Source organism: Coloeus monedula (genome assembly GCF_965178545.1).
Source record: "Coloeus monedula genome assembly, chromosome: 4".
NCBI lineage: Eukaryota > Metazoa > Chordata > Aves > Passeriformes > Corvidae > Coloeus > Coloeus monedula.
This window is the reverse complement of record NC_138784.1, coordinates 52,166,711-52,185,887: the sequence shown is the minus strand read 5'-3', so window position 1 is coordinate 52,185,887 and position 19,177 is coordinate 52,166,711. Positions and strand designations below refer to the sequence as shown.

The window sequence follows — 19,177 nt, the reverse complement described above, 5'->3', positions numbered from 1 at the left end:
GTCCCCCAGGTTCCTTTCCAAATTTGCCTGTTTTGCCATTCTCTATAATGAGTGTGGTTGTTAGTAGAAGTAATGGACCCAAAGTGTACTTCTGTGGAGGGCTCGGAGAAAGAATCTGAATAGCAAAAAAGCTGGAATGCAGATGTGGTAAATGACTTACGGAGAAGAAAAGAACATCATGGATAAGCCACTCATGCAGTAGCCACAGGTAAAGGAGCTCCTGTTAATACAGAAGGGTATAAGAAATTCTAAGTCAGCTTTCTACTGCAAGCCTGAGAAAGCTGGTAGCAGGGAGAATTGTAGCCTCTGTTTGTATGGGTCTAAAATAGTGCTGGAATTTGCTGTCCTCTCACTGGTGTTTCTCTGCCCTTCTAATTGATCCGAAGTGTATTGTAAATGTGAGAAATAAGTTGACCAGAAGCTAAAAATTGGAGTGTATTTTTACGCACTGATTACATTTTATCAAATAGATGCTGAATGCTCATCTGTTGCTTTTAAGACCTGCTGGAGTTAGTAAGAGGAACTGTAGTTGCCTCTGGGCGAGTACTGCTGTTGGAGAAGCATTCATGTGCCCCAAGCTTCAATTACTCTTACTCAGTAGTCTTTGCAGTTGAAAGGTTTTGACATTGCAGTGTAAGTGGGTGTTGGGTGTTGATTTCTGGGGGTTATTTGGGGTATTGCTTTCAAGTTAAGTTGGTAAGTCTCTGAATGTTACCACCTCAAAACTTCACATAATTCTACCTATTGCATTTTCTTTCTGAAACGGTTTGTGCTTACATCTAGTTCTATGTGATCTTGAGAAGTTGTACCGAGAAACAGGAGAATGGCTGTAATATGCTGCCTGAAGGACAGCACTTAAAGGGTGCTTCCTAGCTTGCTCTTCCAGGATTTTCACCTGGAGTTGACAACTGCAGGCTTCTTCTAGTAACAAGAGCTGTGCAGTCCCTAACTCACTTAGCACCCTTGGGCATTTGTCTTTTTTTCAGCCAACGAGTGCTGTCTCGGAAGCGGACCATGTCCAGCTTGATAAAGAGGGTTCATTGTTTGGAATATGTGTTACCCTGTAACATCTCGGCTTTGCAGAGATGACATGAAGTGAAAAAGTTGCCAAATCTCTTATTCTTGAGTTGGTGTCCCGTCCCGGTCGCATCGCCCCTCTCTCGGGCAAGGTTCGCCAGTCGCCTCGCAGGCCGGGGAGGGGCGCGGCGGCAGCGGATACCCCCTCCTGGGATTCAAGCACGATGGGGGGCTTAGCCCGTCCCCCTGTCGGAGCCCGTGGGCCCGGGGTCGCCGCGGTGCGGGGCTGCCCAGGGACCCTCAGGACGGAGGCACCCCGGCGCCGGTGCCCGCGAAGAAGGCGGCCCTGCTCTGCGGGGCCCGGGTCGAGAGGAGGCGGCCGGGCGGTGTTTACCCCGTACCGGGACTGCTCTGGTTCTCTGCTTCTCCTCTCGCACAGGATCGCCGTTCCGTTCCGTGCTCGGTGTTCGCGGATGTGCGTACCGAGCCATGAAGTGCCGTCGTGCCAAACCCCGAGAGAGGTACCAAGTGCTGCCGGTCTGTAACAGCCCGCCGGGGCCGCCGCCGGCTCCGCAGCAGGTCGTGTAGCATCTGCCGGCGGGTTTGAACTCGCTGCCTGCTTGTAGGGTTATTGGAAAGCAACTGCCTCGTCGAGATTCCTTGCCTAATCAGAGGTGTTACCTCCTCCTCTTCCCCCAGTGTCTCTTGACATCATTTCATCCATCAGAGTTTCAGAGGAAAAAAAACACCAACCAAAGCAGAACCCACCCAGTCTGAGAGCAGCCCACACCAGCTCCTCAGTTTTGCCGTGACTGCAGGGAAGAGCTGGATCGGGGCAAAGATGAAGGATGGGAGCGGGGCTGAACTCCATGGCCTGAGAGATTTGGTGCGGGGCGAACCGAAAGGAATCCAGAGCGATGCACCAACCGGCATCCCCCGTTTCCCGGCAGGGGATCAGTGAACCCCGCGGTCGCGCGTGGGGATGCGAAGGCGCTTGACCCACGGGAAAGAAGTAGCCCTCAAGGTGCGTTTGCTCCTGCTCGTCATTGTTACTTCATGGGATTTCTTCTGCCCCCCACAACTGACCTGATGTGGACCGAAGCGTTTCTAACATGAACTTTCTCCCTGGGATCTGGTGGTCTCTTCCGTTGGTCTTGGTCTGGGCGACCCCACCAGTCACCTCCTCATGGTGGTAAGCTGTGCAATTCCAGAAATTTTTATTTGCTCTTGGGGAAGGTGGGGTCGGATTAATTGTGAATCAGGGGAGGTGGGGGAAGCCTCTCCCTCTCAGCTCGGAGAAGAGGAGCTCGCTGCTGCCAACTGCTCCGGTCCAGAAAGTCCGGCCTTAAAGCGAGCGGATTTAGACGGTCCCGGCACCTCCTTCCACACCCCGTCCCCGCTCCCCGACCTCCTCCTCCGCAAAAGCACAGCGCAACTGCGGGGGCTACCCGGGGCTTTTGGCAGCAGTGCGGGGGACCTGGCCCGGCGGGGGCAGCGGGCACCGCCCGGCCGGCGCTGCCCGGGGCGGCGGGGCCGCGGAGGGAGCGGGAGGAGGGCAGGGAGGCGGGCGGGGAATACGCCCGAGGGGCGCGGGCGAAGCGCTGCTGCTGGCAGCCGGCCCTCCGCGTCCCGGCGGCGCTGGGAACTGGCTACAGCAGCGCTATTTTTTTATTATTAATTTATTTTTCTCCTTCTTCCTTGCCCTCCCCCGCCCTTCCCTTCACAGTTTCTCCTCGCTGAACTGTAAACTGCCAGGGCAGAGGGCAGAGAGCCCTGCTCCCGGCTTCAAGTGATAGTTGATGTCGGCGTGGAGCGTCTCAGGCAGGCTGCAAAACGGGTTAGAATGGAAACATAAACCTGCCGCTCAGACTGGGGACCCCAAACAAGTCCAGACTGGAAAGTCTTGGTGTAAGAGAGGGGTTAAACCCCTTCTTGTAATCCTAGGGTACACCTTTAACCTTGACACTGGCTGACGTGCGATCAAAGCCTGATTTATCAGACTGAGCATATTTCAATAAAATGACTATCTGTGTCCTTAGCCATATAAATGTTATTTATTGCGATGGCTTTTTGTCATGGTGTCTTCTAAATGCCACTTAACTACATATTTTTTGTAAGTCACGGCTTTAACGATTTTATGATCGTATAAAATAATGAAAATACAAGAAAAGGTCATTTTCTTCTGTTTGATCCCTTCAAAAGACACCTATAGAAGTTTGGGTTTTATGAAAGGTACCTTTCGAAACGTTTCAGGACTAATAGAGACCATCTGGATACAGATGATGTAATTTAATTTTTGTCAAGGTTTTTTTTTTTAAAAGTACTGCACGGAGCTAAAATAGCCGGGCTTGGGGTTCTCCTGAATGCTTCACGTTATTAAAAGAACACAGGGTCGATGACTAATTGTAAAGGATTTCCACCAAAAAGGCAGAGGTAGCTGCAGCTCTGGACCCGCCAGAGGAAGGCTCCGAGGCGCTGAGGACCCTCCTTCCAGGGGAGTCGGTGCCCGGGGGTCGCCGCGGGCCCCCGGTGCTGCCCTGCCCCTTCCCTCCCGCAGGTACATGGGCGCCGTGGGCTCCTCGCGGGTGATGTGCGACAACGTGCCGGGCCTGGTGAGCCGGCAGCGGCAGCTGTGCCGGCGGCACCCCGAGGCGATGCTCTCCATCGGCCGCGGCGTGGCCGCCTGGACGGCCGAGTGCCAGCACCAGTTCCGCCGGCACCGCTGGGACTGCAACGCCCTGGAGCGGGGGCAGCGCCTCCTCGGCCGCGTCCTGCTGCGCAGTGAGTCCCGCGGACCGCGCCGGGATGCGGGAGGGGCTTCCCGCGGGCTTGGGTGGGGCATACAGCCTCCGCGCCTACGGGCCGAGGGTAAAAGGGGGTTTAGAGAGTCAGCGTGAGGGTACAAGTGTTCCTCACAAGGGTAACAGGGACTGTTTTGGGGCTGGCACCCCCTGGGCAGTGTGCGGAAACGATGAGAAGCTGTGGTCATCCTCCTGTATCCTTGGTCTTAGCAAGGGTGAAGTTTGGTTTTATGTTTCAGGAGGAAGGGAAGAGCAAATGTAAAGTTATTTTAGGGTCTCGTGGACAGTGGAACAGCATATATGATAACGTGAAGGACTGTATTGTTTAAAAACCTATATCAAATCAGGGAGACAATGTAGGTTTTTGGCTTATTAGGGGTTGGCTCTGCAGTTCCTGACTTCTCTCTTTTTTTGGTGCATAATGGATATCAAACTCACAAATTAAGGCCTACAGGGAAACCGAGTCATCAGAATGTGGCCAGCAGGACAGAAGACTTTCCATCACAGCCCAGCCTCAGGATACCAGTACTCAGGGTGGGGCCTGCTGAAAGGGGCAGCTGACATGCAAACAGGAGCCCAGTGCTTTGGGATGGCAGACGACAATCCCTCCTGCACGCTGATTCCCGCTGCAGCATTTTGCCGGGAAAGCACAGTAGCAGGTGCAGTCCCTCCAGGACTGTGTGCGCTGGTCTGAGGGGTGCAGGATCTGCACCCATGCCGGGGCAGCACTGCCCTCCAGGCACTGCAACATTTCAGGTCAGGCTCCCGGGGAGAGAGAGGCAGGGCACACACATCAGATAGAGGTGAGCCAGGCTTGTGCAGGTCCCAAGCAGTTGAGGACTACATTGTGCTTCTAACCCTGAGGGAAGATGGTTAAGCAGGGTGGTGTTGTCATCTAAAGGTCGGACTAAGGCATCTAGTGAGTCTTCACATCTCAAATCTGGCCCTTTTGACTCAAAGAAATGGCTGGGATCTGTTACTGTGTCAGAATGGCCTTACCCCAATGATAAACGTGCTGAGACCCTTAGTAATTGCAGCTCTTTCCGCCAAGTGCCACACCCTGCACACATGGCCTTGGCGCACAGTCAGTGGGGCTGACCCTGCCCTGGCGCTCCTGTCCCTGGAATGTCCCCAGCACCATGCTAAGCTGTGAGCAGCACAGTGCCTGCAAGGAGGGGAGTAGGAAAGTACCCTGGGGCCATTGTCCCACTGGTGTGGATGGAGAGGAGGATGGCAGACACTGGGCACACTGACTCAAGCAGGGGAATTTTCATTCCATGCTAGGTTCTGCTCCTGGTAAGAGGTTGGTTCCTGTAACCAGCTTCATGTTCCCGTAGCAATTATTTGTGAATAACCAGTAATGTCACCCATAGGCTGAGGTTTTCAATGAGATTTGTCTGATATTCAGGAAAACATGTCTGGCAGAACACAGCCTAATAATGATGAGGCTATTTAATATAAAAAGTAAAAATGCAGTTTTTCCAAAAGTGAAGTTTTCACTGTTGGCTCATGTGAGAGAATGACAGCATCAGGATTCTGAGCTCTACACTGAGCCTGATCAGGCTGTGATTGCCATAGAATGGTGACAGTGCTCTAACAAAGTTGATCAGTTCAATCAACTCAAATAAAACATTTATCTTCTATCAATATTGTTTCTTTTTAATTAACACTTTACAAATTTCCGATATTTCTGAATAAGTTTTCTCAGAAATAAGTCTTCAAAAGAGCGTGGTTTGTAACAAACCATGGTAACTTCTGCCTGATTTTGAAGGCAGTGTAGGGAAGGCATATTTTGATCAGTCCTTTTGTAAGCTTTTAGTTGCTGTTGGCAAAAGGCTTGCACAGCACATGGAAGTTCAGGGCCCATTTGTTGGTGAAACATATTAGTGCTAATGGAATTGAAATACTAAATAATAAGTTACATGGTGTAATTCTGCCTCTACAAAAAAATCACTGTTAACATTTTTCTTTGGGGTCCTGTTTTACTGTGCTAACATTACTTAAGGCTTGCAAGTCCTGCAAAGACGTCTCTCTCACTGCAAAGTTGTTTTAGATACTGCACAAAAATCTACTTGTCACTCTTCCTATGCTAAAAACTTTAAAAGTAGGAAAATATCCCATTGCATAAGTAGATTTGTGGCAGTGTAATGTAGCTCTGTATTGCAAACTACTACATCTTAAATTAAAAGCAATTATCACATTGTAATATGTACCTAGTAGCCTATGAGTAGGCATAGTCTAGAAATTCAGATAATCTCTGGTATAATAAAGTATCTTGATTAGGAGATGGGAAAGCTGCCAGAGCAGCTGGCATGAAGAAGTCACAGCTGCCAGACCAAATCCTGCCTCAAGCATGACACAAGCGTTGCCATTGATTTAATGGAACTTACTTGTGTGAATTACGGTTACGGGCTTGATTATAGGCAGAAGACCTAATATTAACTTATTTTTCAGAAAATAACACCCAAGTTTTCTCCCTAGCACATTTTTAGCAGGAAGGTCTGTTCCAAGAGCTTCAGGAGAGGAACATCTAGTTTCAAGAGTTACTTGCAGTATTTTGCAATGTACCTGTTGTTTTAGTGTCCCTATTTAATAATTTCTTGAACTTATCTCTCAAATAACACTTCATATATTCTTTTAAATTCATGAAACGATAGGAATACCAGCTGTCCTATTCACATATCTGTATAGAACAACAGATCCATGAAAGTATATTAATCAATATCAGAAACAAATGATTAATGTTTTCCAACTCTAACACTATATTGATGAGCTTTTACCAGGGAGGGGTCCAAGTTTAAGCCATGACTAATTCTGGCTCCAGGGAATGTGCATTTGTGTGATTTCAGCGTAGTTTATCTTTTGCTCTGCAAAAAAAGTCCAGGCTAACTGTCTGGATATAGGACAGCCACTCAAACTAGCTACCCCAATGATATTTAAAGTGACTTCTTTTGTTCCAGGTAGTCGAGAATCTGCTTTTGTACATGCCATCTCCTCTGCTGGAGTTGTCTTTGCCATCACCAGGGCATGTAGCCAAGGGGAGCTGAAATCCTGCTCCTGTGATCCCAAGAAGAAAGGTTCTGCCAAGGACAGCAAGGGCCATTTTGACTGGGGTGGCTGCAGCGATAACATCGACTATGGCATGAAATTTGCCAGAGCCTTTGTGGATGCCAAAGAACGGAAAGGAAAAGATGCCAGGGCGCTGATGAACCTTCATAACAACAGAGCTGGAAGGAAGGTGGGTGTCCATCCAATAGATGCCTAGAGATGTTCTTGGACAACTCTCTTGTGTCTGGGCCAGTTAATGGTTGGCCCTTGCTGTCTGGTCTCAGCAGTTAGGAAGAAATATGGGAAGAGCAGGAGCCTGAGCTGCTGTTTCTACCTCCCTTGGAGGTTCAGTGTGACAGAGATCTCCAAACAGACTGAATTCAACTGGCTAACAGTATTCCTGTTGGAGTCAGTTCAGTCGCTCCTTGTGTGGGAAGTTAAGCAGGAATCTAAGCTGCGGGATCAGTTTGGATGGAGGCTTTGTTTTGAGCCTAATTCTTTTATAAGCAGGAGTTTTATTTTTGGTTAATACAGAATGCAAATTCCTAAGAGAGGCTGAAGATCACACTGAAGAACAGGTTTGACAAAGGGCAAATTCAAAATAACACTCAAGAAAAAAACCCACTCTGTCCATTTCTGTATGTATATGGTAAACTTAATCATGAAGTGAGCAGAGATAAAATGTAATTACTTCACTTTTTAAGAAAATAAATACATGTCCCTCCAAAAGGCAATGGCCTTGGAGCATGACCTGCTCTAAACAAAACCCTTTTCTAAACATTGTATGAAAATGTCCTGAATTTCAACTTGAAGAGTCTTTACTTTCACGCTGTAGGTATGAAGGAGTAGTTGCCAGGTGTATTACCCACCTCTGGTGCAAGGGCTGAGAAATATGTGCACTAATATTTTGTGGTGGTAGCTATAAAAGGTAGGAATAGTGCATGAAACTGGAATATGCTGTTTCATTTTTTAAAACATGTTAAATATTTGCTGCTCCCATGACATCTGAAATAATACAGGAAAAATATTTATTGTGCTAGACCAAGCACTTCTGGAATTACTCGTGGAGACTTTTTGTTTCTTATCTTTGGTTTTCCTTAATGTATATTTAGTAGGAAGTAAATTGTTTGTATTCTGATCTTTTTGTGTACTGCAAGTAGATGATTTTCCTTTTAGATTTTTGTTCTTCAGCATCTTTCCTCCACCTGTTTATTGCCAGCAGGTGTAATTAATATGTAATGTAGGCAGATGAGGCTATTCAGATCAGTGATAGGCACATGCAGTACTATGGTTATGTTTCTGTTACTGTCCAAAAGAGGCTGAAGTCTACAACACAAACAAAGATTTTTTTAGGGACAAGTAAGTTCCATGATGGGAAGTACTTTCTGTAATATTTGAGCATATTATTATTATTAAGTTTTAAAAAATACCTCTTCCAAATACTAAGGCAGTACTGGTAAGCAGGTAGATATTTTAGAAAAAGATCGAGAGATTTTAATAAATACATTCAATTAAAAATAATGAATATCTTCTCATATGCTCTAGGACCTGCTTTATGGACAGGGATGCTGTTTTGTATCCACAGTGCAGTAGTGTAGGTTTAGTTTGCAGGGATCTCACCACCTCAGCTGCCCCTAAGCCTGGCATTTTGACCTGGGTAAGACCTCCTGCGCCCTTGGTTTTTTCTTGCCCCCAAAAGGGGTGTTGTTTTAAAACTAGACTATTCCAACTTGTTAATTTAAAAAAATAGAATAAATATTTATAATATTCCCATATGAATCATAGAACATAATATGCTGTGTATCAGTATAGGAACATCACTGACAAAGAGACCTGCATTCCTATGTGCTTCTTCCACTATTCCAGCAAGTTGTTTTAAACATACAAGTAGTTAAATTGAGTTCAGCCCAGATAATCAAAACCAAGCATCTGCTTAAATCCCAGATTTGTGATATGGCAATGGTGTGGGACTGTGGGAATACCAGTGACTTCTTTGAACATATCATTTGCAAGTTGGAAAGAAAATTAAAAGTCCCTTGGTTTTGTAATACATTCTCACTTTATTACTGAGTGCTTGACTGATGCACAGAGGAGCAGCATTTTTCAATCGCACATCTAATCATGGAGCTTTCCTCTCTCTTACCTTCCTCCCATGATGACATTCCTCTACTACAAACTCTAAAAAGTTCATATTTCATGAACCCTTAAGGCATAATATTTATAGATCAAATATCCATATCTACATAATTAGGAATGAATTATTTATTGTCTATGAACCCATCTGTTCTCCAACATCATACAGATAAATATCTGAGACAAAGATGAAATGGCTTTAATGCTATCCAGATGTTAAATTAATGATAAAGGTGATCTCTCCAATGCAAACTAATGAAGGTCTTTTTCTAAAATGTTTGTTAGAATGTGTATAAGCATTTTAAGTGTACTGTACTTTAAAATTCTGCATAGATATGATGCCTAGCACAGGTAAAAGACTGTGTAAAGCATTGTAAAAATCATTTAAATATGAAATGCCTATGAATTTCTGGGCAATATTTGAAACACTGTTCAGGGCAAAGGGCAACTTCATGAAGATGAGCTAGAGAGGGTCAGAGGGCCAGCACGGCAATCCTGCAGCCTCCCAAGTGGCCGAATGATTCTGGCCATTTCTGACCATTTCCTCCTGTCCAGTCTGCGTCCTAGCACTGTAGACCACATCGATCCTTGGGATGACTGGCAGGAGCAGGAAGGTAAGCCCTTTAGCCGGAGGATTGTGTGTACCGCGAGTCAGACAACCAGAGCAGACCAACCACATGGGGCTGACTTGATGCTACCAGTGGGTGTCACTACAGACCGTAATTTGGAGGCCCATCCTAGGCCTGGCACTACAGGATGGCTGGAAAAGGGCTGAGAAGCAATTAATTACAGTTTGTTTTACCTGTGTATATTTTACTGCATTCCTAAACAGGCTGTGAAGCGGTTTTTGAAACAGGAGTGCAAATGTCACGGTGTGAGTGGATCGTGCGCTCTGAGGACCTGCTGGCTGGCCATGGCAGACTTTAGGAAAACAGGAGATTATCTGTGGAAGAAATACAATGGAGCTATTCAGGTGGTCATGAATCAAGATGGCACGGGTTTCACTGTGGCTAATAAGAAATTTAAGAAGCCAACTAAGAATGACCTGGTATACTTTGAAAGCTCTCCAGACTACTGTATCCGGGACAGGGATGTAGGTAAGCCTCTATCATTACACATGAATGGTTTTATTAAAGCCATTTGTACTTCAAAGGTTGAAACTTATAATTTTATTGAGTGTGTGTGTAGATAGGTAGATAGATAAAAAAATATAAATCCATGCATGTAACCAGCAGGAAACAGGAAAGAAGATGTTTTGGAAGGACTCAGTCAGTACATGAACAATAGTTCCTCGATGTCTCTAGGTGTACAACAGCCAGTTGTTCTAATATAATTCAGCAGTTTCTGCCAGATGATGTGGAGCCCTGGAGATGCTGTAAGGCAAAGTTGCTCTCAGCACAAGTTTGAGTTGTACTCTGGAGGCAGATCCATACTGGGCACAGCCACACTCACTCTTGTGTAACACAGCTCACTCCAGAGCTGCCCCAAGCCCTGTGATGTCCCTGTGATGCTACCTCCTGCTGCATTGCTTCCCTTCCATGTTGTTATGCTACCGCTGCAGTATTATCTGCTCGTTCCCGCAGCTCACTGCATCTGCGGACCCCAGTTATAGACATGCCTGTCCCCATCTAATGTGGGAGGTACAGCTTGTGACAATCCAACCCTGCTTGCACTAGTCAAGGCAGCTGTGGGTGACATGGGGTGAGGCAGCTGGAGGACATGCTGGTGGATGAAAGAGTAGAGGTTGGTGGGACACAGCACACCGGGCTGAGTGACACAGCTGTTTATTCCTCTTTACAAGGCAGTGTTGGCTCTGTCCATGACAACTGTCACGTTTGCTGAAGAGTTGTGCCAGCCCCTGTGGGAAGAGATAAAGAATTGGTACTGCTATTCACACTGGATTTTCCTGCTTCAGAGATTCAATAGAGACACACTTAACAGTATTACAGAATTCAAGGCACTGCCAAGCACCAGGAATCCTGCTAATGGTTCTGGACCCATAGATAGTATTTCCTGATGTGGCAATTAAAAACTAGCAACTAGAAAACCAGAAATTTGGAAAAGAGAGTCAGACTGAGTAATGTATGAGAGAAGTTGTGGAACTAATTAATAGGTTGTATAATGGACCAGATTGCACCCCATATGACAAATCTGTAAGTATCTGGATAGCAACACAGCTCAACTCTTTTTGGCACTGCTGCATATTTACAATCCAAGTTTGCTTGGAATAAACATTGCAAAACAGCTGTACTTAAATAAGAACAAGATGTGAATTCCTGGTCATGTACTATTGGCTTCAATGAACCCAGAACTGCATCCAGTACAATTACATTGTACAGTGTTTCTGGTTAGTTTAGTCATCAACATAATTTTAAATGTTATTTATTATTTTGGCAGGTGATATTTATCACCTACATGAGCACATACTGTTCCTTGAATAGTGGCTGAGACTGTAAAGTCTAATGCTTTAGTACAAGTGAATAAATGGGCATATTGTGGCATCGTGCAGAGATTTACTTTGCAGACTAGGATTTTTTCAAAACATTTATCTCTTGAGCTTGCCTCATTCATTGTCAAACCCATGATTTCTTTTTGCCTAAAAGGAGAACCCGTACACCACCCAATTCTATATCAAAAAGCCATTTAATAATCTCTTTGTACTAAGCCTAGTCTCATCTGTCAGTCTTGTTACTGTGGAGGAGAGTGGGCATTTTTCACCACAGTGAAATGTGCATTTGCCAGGCACTGACAAGCCTGCCTGGAGATGGCAAAGTCTGACATGTGCCTTGGCTCAGCTCAAGATAAGGCTGCACCTGAGGTGGTGTTCCTTTGCTGCCCAGAATTCAGAGAATGTGGCTGTTTGCAAGAGCATATTTTTAGCAAGCTGCAGTAAACCTTTGATGGGATGTGGAATGTCCTGCTGCTTGCATGGAGCAAAGAAAGAACCACAAAAAAACCCAAAACCAACACCACCTGATCTGGCTTTGAGGGAGATGATTTTGGCAGTTGAACAATATTTTTTTCATTTTTTTGGTTTTCCTTGTTGAGCATTGCAGAGTGCCAGCCCTGTTAAATGACTGCAAATGAAATAAGATTATTAAAGTCTGAGTTTGGAAGTAGGTGGGGACCATCTCAGTGTCAGCTGAATCTAATACCCACGGTGTTTTAGTATGTCCTTGAATACAGTTCTGCCTTTCATTCTCCAGGGAATCCAAGTGATTCAGTGCTTCAGGAAAAAAAAATTATCTGGAGGTTGATTAATATTGGGGCTGAATGAAGGATTCACAGAGCAAACCTTATGAAGCATCATGACTTGACCAGGAGGCTACTTCACAAACAGTAAAATGTCCAAGCCAGTGTCCTCTGTGGCTTGATTGTGCTAACATGTAGGAACCAGTGAGTTAAAGGTGCTCAAGAGTTCTGCCATCACCCAAAAAAAGCAGATACCTTCTCATCCCCCACTGAAGCTTCTACCCTGGGTCTGGCAGTCTGTCTGAGGGGGTAGCTGGACACACCCCAAAATGTGGTTTGTTCGGTTTTTTTTTTTCTCTAGAAGGAAAAGAGGAGTAATTGATTTCAGGGGAGGTATAATATAGGAAATCACTAATGGTAGCTCAATAGCAAGAGAATGTAATAACCTGACCACCTCTTTCCTTGCCTTAAGATTTCATGAAGGACCAAAGGCAGATTTTCAGAAGTGTTCAGAATTCATTTAACCCTGCACACATAACTCTGCTGAAATAATTTTTGCTCACAATTTTATACTCAAAATTTGATAGAAACAGAGATAGAACATCCCAGAGAGCTTTTAAAAATCATGTTGTGAACATACAAAATTTTGCCATGATTTTTATCGTCTTCCTTATTGTAAATTTCCAGCTCCCAAAACCAATACGAGCACACCCAGGACTGCACAGGGAGAGACCTGTTAGGAGTGATAGAGCTGTGACATGGACTAAAGTGACAGCTGTGCAAGTGGCAGTCCTGCTGTCGCACATACTACCTTACCTTGAATGTGCTGCTTCACCTCCAAAACACTCTAAAAACCCTTCTTGCTTGTCTGCTTATAAGGATCTATTTTAAGCATTTTAAGTTTTAAAAAGTTGCTATTTGTCCATCCATGCAGGCTAGGTTGGTTGAAAGCTGTAGTAAGTTTGTCATGTTTGGCATATACCAATGGACACACTGAGAGTGCTTTAGGGATAAGCACACCAGCAGCCTGCTGGCTGAGCCTTTGCTAGAGCCTGCTCTTCACTGGCACTGTTAAAGCAGTGTAACATCTCCCTGAAAACGTTTAATATCAGGTTTATTAAAAATTCACTGGTACAGAGCAACCAAAAACCTCTAGGCAGCACCTGAGAGACAGGGCATGTCTACATGCAGATGACCTCAAGCTGCTGCAGCAGTCCCTCAGAACCTGATGCAATTCCATGTGCCACATGCTTCAAGTCATCCATAGATTTGTCCCAACACTCACATGGTCCCAGTCTGGGCACTGTCAAAGCCTCTGCCTGTGCATTGTGGATTGCAGCGCCCATCTCCCGTGTCCCCAGCAGGCAGATAGGGGTGTGACTGTGGCTGAGAACCCTCCACCTCTGGTCTCCTTGTGCAAAGCACTGTGGAGAGGCATGTGCAGGGCTACCTGCAGCCCTCTGGAGCTGTGTGCTTGGTGACAAATCACCTGCCCAGGGTGACCTGCTTTGGGTACTTCACAGGGCTCTTTCTGTGTTAATTCTTTTCCCCTTGCTGCCCCACATAAGCCATTTGCTGCATTTTTGAGAGGAATGAGGCCAAGTCCAGAGTGTAGCCTGGAATTTAAAGTGCGATGTGCGAGTCCTGGTGTTACACAAGATGTGCTAGTGCTTGAGGTATGTAACCCATGGAGGGAAACCAATCGTGATCTATGTCCAACACTTCTCACTGAGGCTGGCTGCATACAGGCAGTCCCTGTGTGACTTCTTGGCCCGTATCTCCCACTTTGCACATGGCAAACACGGTGCGTGCAGTCCCAGCCCCGGGCAGGCTGGCAGGGGAGCTTGCAATGGCTTCCCATCAGGGCAGCTCTCCTCCAAGCACCACCTGGCAAGGCAGCAGCACCATCACCCCAAGGGCCTCTGGGAGCTGTGGGCTGAGGAATGCTCTCAGTGGCTACGGGAATTAGAACAAGAGACGTTTACTCAAAACTGGATCTGGATAAGCTGTTTTTATCAACACATTGCCATCTCTTCAGTGCTGGCCTGGGAAATCCCACCTCCTCCAGACAAATCTGCCTCCAATGTGTACTGCCTGTTCTCTCCAGTCCTTCTGTACTGGGTGTTATACATAAGATCCAGTAGCTTCAGAGCTACTTTTCTGTGGCTATTTCCTTTAATTATTTTTTCCCCAAAAACACTTGTGAGGAAACTATTGTTGGGAATTTCATTGGTTTTGCACATTTTTTTGCTTGTGTGTGTGAAAGTCCAATAATGGGTGTTATTACTTGACACCAGATTTTAATCAATAGAAGTAGAAGGAAAAAGCTCTCATTATAAACTAATAAATACATTTTAGGGCTTTAAGAATGGAAAAAAGTATTTTCAACATAACACATGTTGACTTCCAAAAACAGCTGTGCAAACCGAGAAGAAAGGGCTTGATGTACAGGCTGTGAAGTTGGCATTATGAAAAGCTGTGGATGTTTTGGCAGGTAAAATGTGTGTAGGCATGGCAATTCAAACATTTGAAATGAAAACAAAGAGGACATACAAAAACTTTTTACAAGTTAGAACCTGCTCCTGCCTTAGAAGTGCTGAGGAGGTGCATTGCAGGTAGCAGGCAGAAAATTCTGCCTTATTTTGTGCAGTGTCTTCTGCTGCCTTCATCACTCAGGGGCCCACCAAGGAGCACAGTAACTTGTCTGGCTCCTCACTGATGGTTATTGTTAATTTTCTTTCTCACTAGAGAAGCTGCAGATATTCTGAAGATGCTGTTTGAAGTTTAAAAAAAAGTTGATTTTGCTCAAAAACAACGCCTTTATATGAGCTTGTTTTCACTTTTGTCACAATCTGTGCATAATTTAGTCCCCTGTCCTAGTGGTGTAGTAATGTTGATGTTGTTTGATGGTCAGCATCAGATGATACCAGTTTCTGACTGTCTGTTAGTGGCTGAAATAATTTTGAAGTTGGTGGCAAAACTCCTGTTGAAAGCAGTGGATGCATCATGCTTAGGTTTTACTTTAATGCCGTGTGACTTCCTCTTACATCTGGAAATAAGAACATTGGACTTGGAAACTAACTTGTGCCTCAGCAGAGGAATGTGGTCAAACCTTTCTGGGCAGCTCCTGATGGATGTGGGGGAACATGGGGTCTTCCTTCAACCCCAGCCAAATGACATGGCCCCACTCTGCTTCTGGTAGGGAGCTGTGCTGAGGTGGAGGGTGGCTTTGCTTTTCCTCCACTGGTGTGAGTTCCGGATACAGAACATTAATCACGTGGGTGACAAGCTTGGCCTTCGTACTGTTTTTTTGGTCTGAACAGAGAGAGCAGGACAAGTGCCTTTAAAAGTTATTCACAGAATCAATTAGGTTGGAAGAAACCTCTGAGATCATCGAATCCAACCTTTGAGCGAACACCACCAAGTCAACTAGATCATGCACTAAGTGCCACACCAAGTCTTTCCTTAAACAGCTCCAAGGCCAGTGACCCCATGTCCTCCCTGGGAAATCCATTCCAATGTCTAATAACCCTTTCTGTGAATTTGGTTGTATTTTGAACAGTCTGGGATGTGATGCATATTGCTGTGGGCTGAGACGAACAGCAGGATTTACATTCAGGTGTCCTAGCTGTTTGCTCAGCATCATGGATGGAGGAGAGTGTGATGGCTGGGAAGCAGGATCTGGCTTGTTTTCTGCCACAGGATTCCTGTGGGACTACAGGTGCATCATGTAGCTCTACATCCTCCTGATTCCTCAGCCTTGCCTAGACTGGGCACTGGGGGCCACTGGAAGTCTTTTTTCCCCCGTCATAGAGTGATTCCTGAAAAAAGATCTGGGAAAGGCCTCTTGGCATCACTGCTATGCCTGTTACGCCAGTTGCCCTGGTGCAGCTGGCTTTGCAGAGAGAGCTGAGGGCTTGCTGGGAGTAGGGTGTGCCCGTGTGGGTCACTGCTGGGGCCACCTCTCCTCCCTGGGCCTTGCTGCAGGGGCTCCAGGTGCCGGCACTGGCTGTAGGGACAGTAGGCCAGGAATAGGAGTTACTGTTGGTTTCCTGGCGCAGGGTGTGCCTGATGCACTACATTGCTGAATGTTGCATCCAACGGAGATGCTCCTCCAAATATCAGAGGCTTACTTTAAAGTGCTGTTCAGCCGTGTTCCCAAGGATGTTATGCAGAGCATTGGTCCACAGGCAGCAGCCTGGACACTCTCAGACCCCAAGGAGATTTGGGATCTATCAGGCTGCAGGTGCAGGAGCCTGTTTCTGGCTCCATTCAGTGTGTTTTCCCTTCCCTCTGCCAGTTGCCTCTGGGGTGGCTCAGCACGTCTCTGCCTGGCTGGCTCAGCAGCACCTTTGCAGCTCAGGACCCCTGAGCCAGGGCCGGGGGCTCAGCCGTGAGCGGCAGCCGGCGAGTGGCTCCCAGATGGGACACTGGCACCTGCTGAGCCCGGGGGCCGTGCAACACCCTCCTGCTCTGCCTGCAGCAGACATGAGCCAGCCACTCGATAGTGAAGCTTTCCAGGCGTATACTTCTACCCAATGAATATTTAAATATTTAAATAAATGTAGGAATCTAGGCCATGGGAGGGAAGCTGAGATGTGTTCTGGGGGCTGAAGCACTTCTCCAGGACAGCAGCTGAAGCCTGTCCTAACTTTGATGCAGAAAGAGGAGAATGTGCACCCCCATGGCTGAGAGGCTGGATCATGTGTTGGTCCCATGAAAAAACACAGTATGAGAAGGCATCTTTGCTCCAGTCCCCGAGACCCCTCATTGCATTAGTGGCTTGGGGTCAGCCCCCATGTAACATGAAGTCTCCCTGATGCTGGGGAGCAGCAGGGGATGGAGGGACAGTGAAGACTTGTATGTTACAAACTGCTTTGAGACAGCAGCATCAGTGCATCCAACCATAAATACACCATAGGGGGAAAAAAAAGAAAATTGGAATATATTCAGCTTAAATTATTAATAATTACAGTTTAACTGCAGTTTACATTTTTATTAATTAAGATTGGTTTGCTATCCTAGCTCATGCAAATTTTAATTAATGTTTGCATGTATTTGTTTCCCTTAAGAAGGTAAATTGTTCATGTTCAGTGTGCACCTGCGAATACACTTTGTAAAATATTTCCAGTTAATTTATTGACCACAGCCATTACTTAGGGAATATCACCTTGCCCAAGAAAAGAATGGAGTTGTAATCAGGTCTATGGAAAATGTCAGAAGAATGTTAATTTTGTCGATATACCTGCATTTGATTCATAATAGCAATACATAGGAAATTAGGTGAGGCAATTAATTTTTACGAAGTTTTCAGATTGGTGGTAATAAGCTGTTAGCAGCTGTGGTATTGATCCTAAAATGTACCCTAAAATCAGTTCGCGTTAGACGAACAGTGGCTCCTACGTGGCACAGTCACTGTTCAGGCTAAGACATGCCTTACAGAGCCATTTTGTGCCACGTGGTTACAGGCACAGGCATTTCAGCCACTCCTCCTGAGTGTTTCAAGAACATGACAAGGCTTGGTATGGTTCCTCTCCCCCTTTCTGTCCACAGCAGGCTCTAATTTAGTTTCTTCTAATCTCATCATGAAAGGGGAGAAGAACCCTTGGTGTTACCCCACAGAGATGAGAGGCACACAGGGCAGCAACTTTTCAGCTGCCACCTGAACTGGTGGAATGGGGCCTGTGGGTGGACACAGCAGTGATGCCAAATGCCTGGGGTGCTTCTGCACTCACTTCTGCAAGACTTTAATCACTGGCAGCACAGTTACTTTACCCACAGCGTCCCTTGCAGCCACCGAATTTCATGGTCTCCTCTTTCCCAGCCCTCTCCTGCCCACCCAGAGCTCCCCAGCAAAGCCCATGAGTTCCCAAGAACCATGAAGGTGCTCCACATGGCCATCCCATTTCAGACAGTCCTGGGGGGACTGGGTGCAGGAAGCAGTAAGGGGCTTCATGGCTGCCTTGGCAAGGGTGTCTGCTCTCTGGAGGAAATCTAAGGAAAGATGAAATAAAGCATGATGATATTAACAGAATCAGGCAGAGCCTTGAAGTATTTCATCCATTTTATTCCTTCTCATCTCCAGACCTGATTTCTAAGGGAAATATGAGAGCAATTTTACCTTATTATAGGCATTTCTCTGTCTTGATATTGAATCCCGGGTGATGTGATGTTAAAGGATCAAATACATTGCAAATTAAGTCTCCTATCCCTATTTTCATATGCTTGCTGTCTTCCCTTAGAACCTGCCTCCTGACCTTTGCTGTGTTCCCTTTGCAGGGTCCCTTGGGACAGCGGGTCGGGTGTGTAACCAAACCTCCCGTGGCATGGACAGCTGTGAAGTGATGTGCTGCGGGAGAGGCTACGACACCTCCCGCGTCAGCAGGATGACAAAATGCGAGTGCAAATTCCACTGGTGTTGTGCTGTGCGCTGCCAGGACTGCCTGGAAGTGGTGGACATTCACACCTGCAAAGCGCCAAAGAGCGCTGGCTGGATTTCCCGGACATGATGCATGGGCTACTGATGCTGAGGACCACAGCCTTTGCCCATCTTGGTTCATACGGGGAATGCATCAGAGGTCTTTTTTATGCTGGTTTTGCCTTTGTTGTTCACTGCACAGAAGCTACTGAATAATTGATACAAACCCTGCAGCATTTTCTTTGCATTTCTGCATGACAGTGTTGCTGTAGACTTGTCTGTGCATAAACTGATGCAGCTCTGGAAGGACGTATTATGCCAAGACTCTTCCAACAACCATGTAACTCTCCTCCAGAATCCTTGTGGCAATTCGTTCTCGCCATCAGGAACACAAAAAATACAAAATGTGGCACTTTTGCAAGATCACCACCACCAACCACACGGGCTGGGCTTGCTCAAGCATCTTCTCATGGCTCTTGGGCAGGTCACAGTTGAGCCCTGGATACCAAATGCCTCAGGAGTTTGAGCACTGGTTGGTGATTTCCCCATGAAAGAAAATTTGGGGCTA

General features: G+C 46.3%; 1 protein-coding gene across 1 annotated transcript; it reads left to right on the top strand.

The window, feature by feature from the left end:
• Positions 1–2,129: 2,129 nt before the first annotated feature.
• Positions 2,130–18,700, top strand: WNT2 (Wnt family member 2; the record flags this gene model as incomplete). The annotated part of the gene is made up of 5 exons (XM_082280891.1): positions 2,130–2,209; positions 3,575–3,798; positions 6,779–7,056; positions 9,832–10,096; positions 18,471–18,700. The coding sequence occupies 5 exons, from the start codon at positions 2,130–2,132 to the stop codon at positions 18,698–18,700; spliced, it is 1,077 nt and encodes a 358-aa protein (XP_082137017.1).
• Positions 18,701–19,177: the final 477 nt, after the last annotated feature.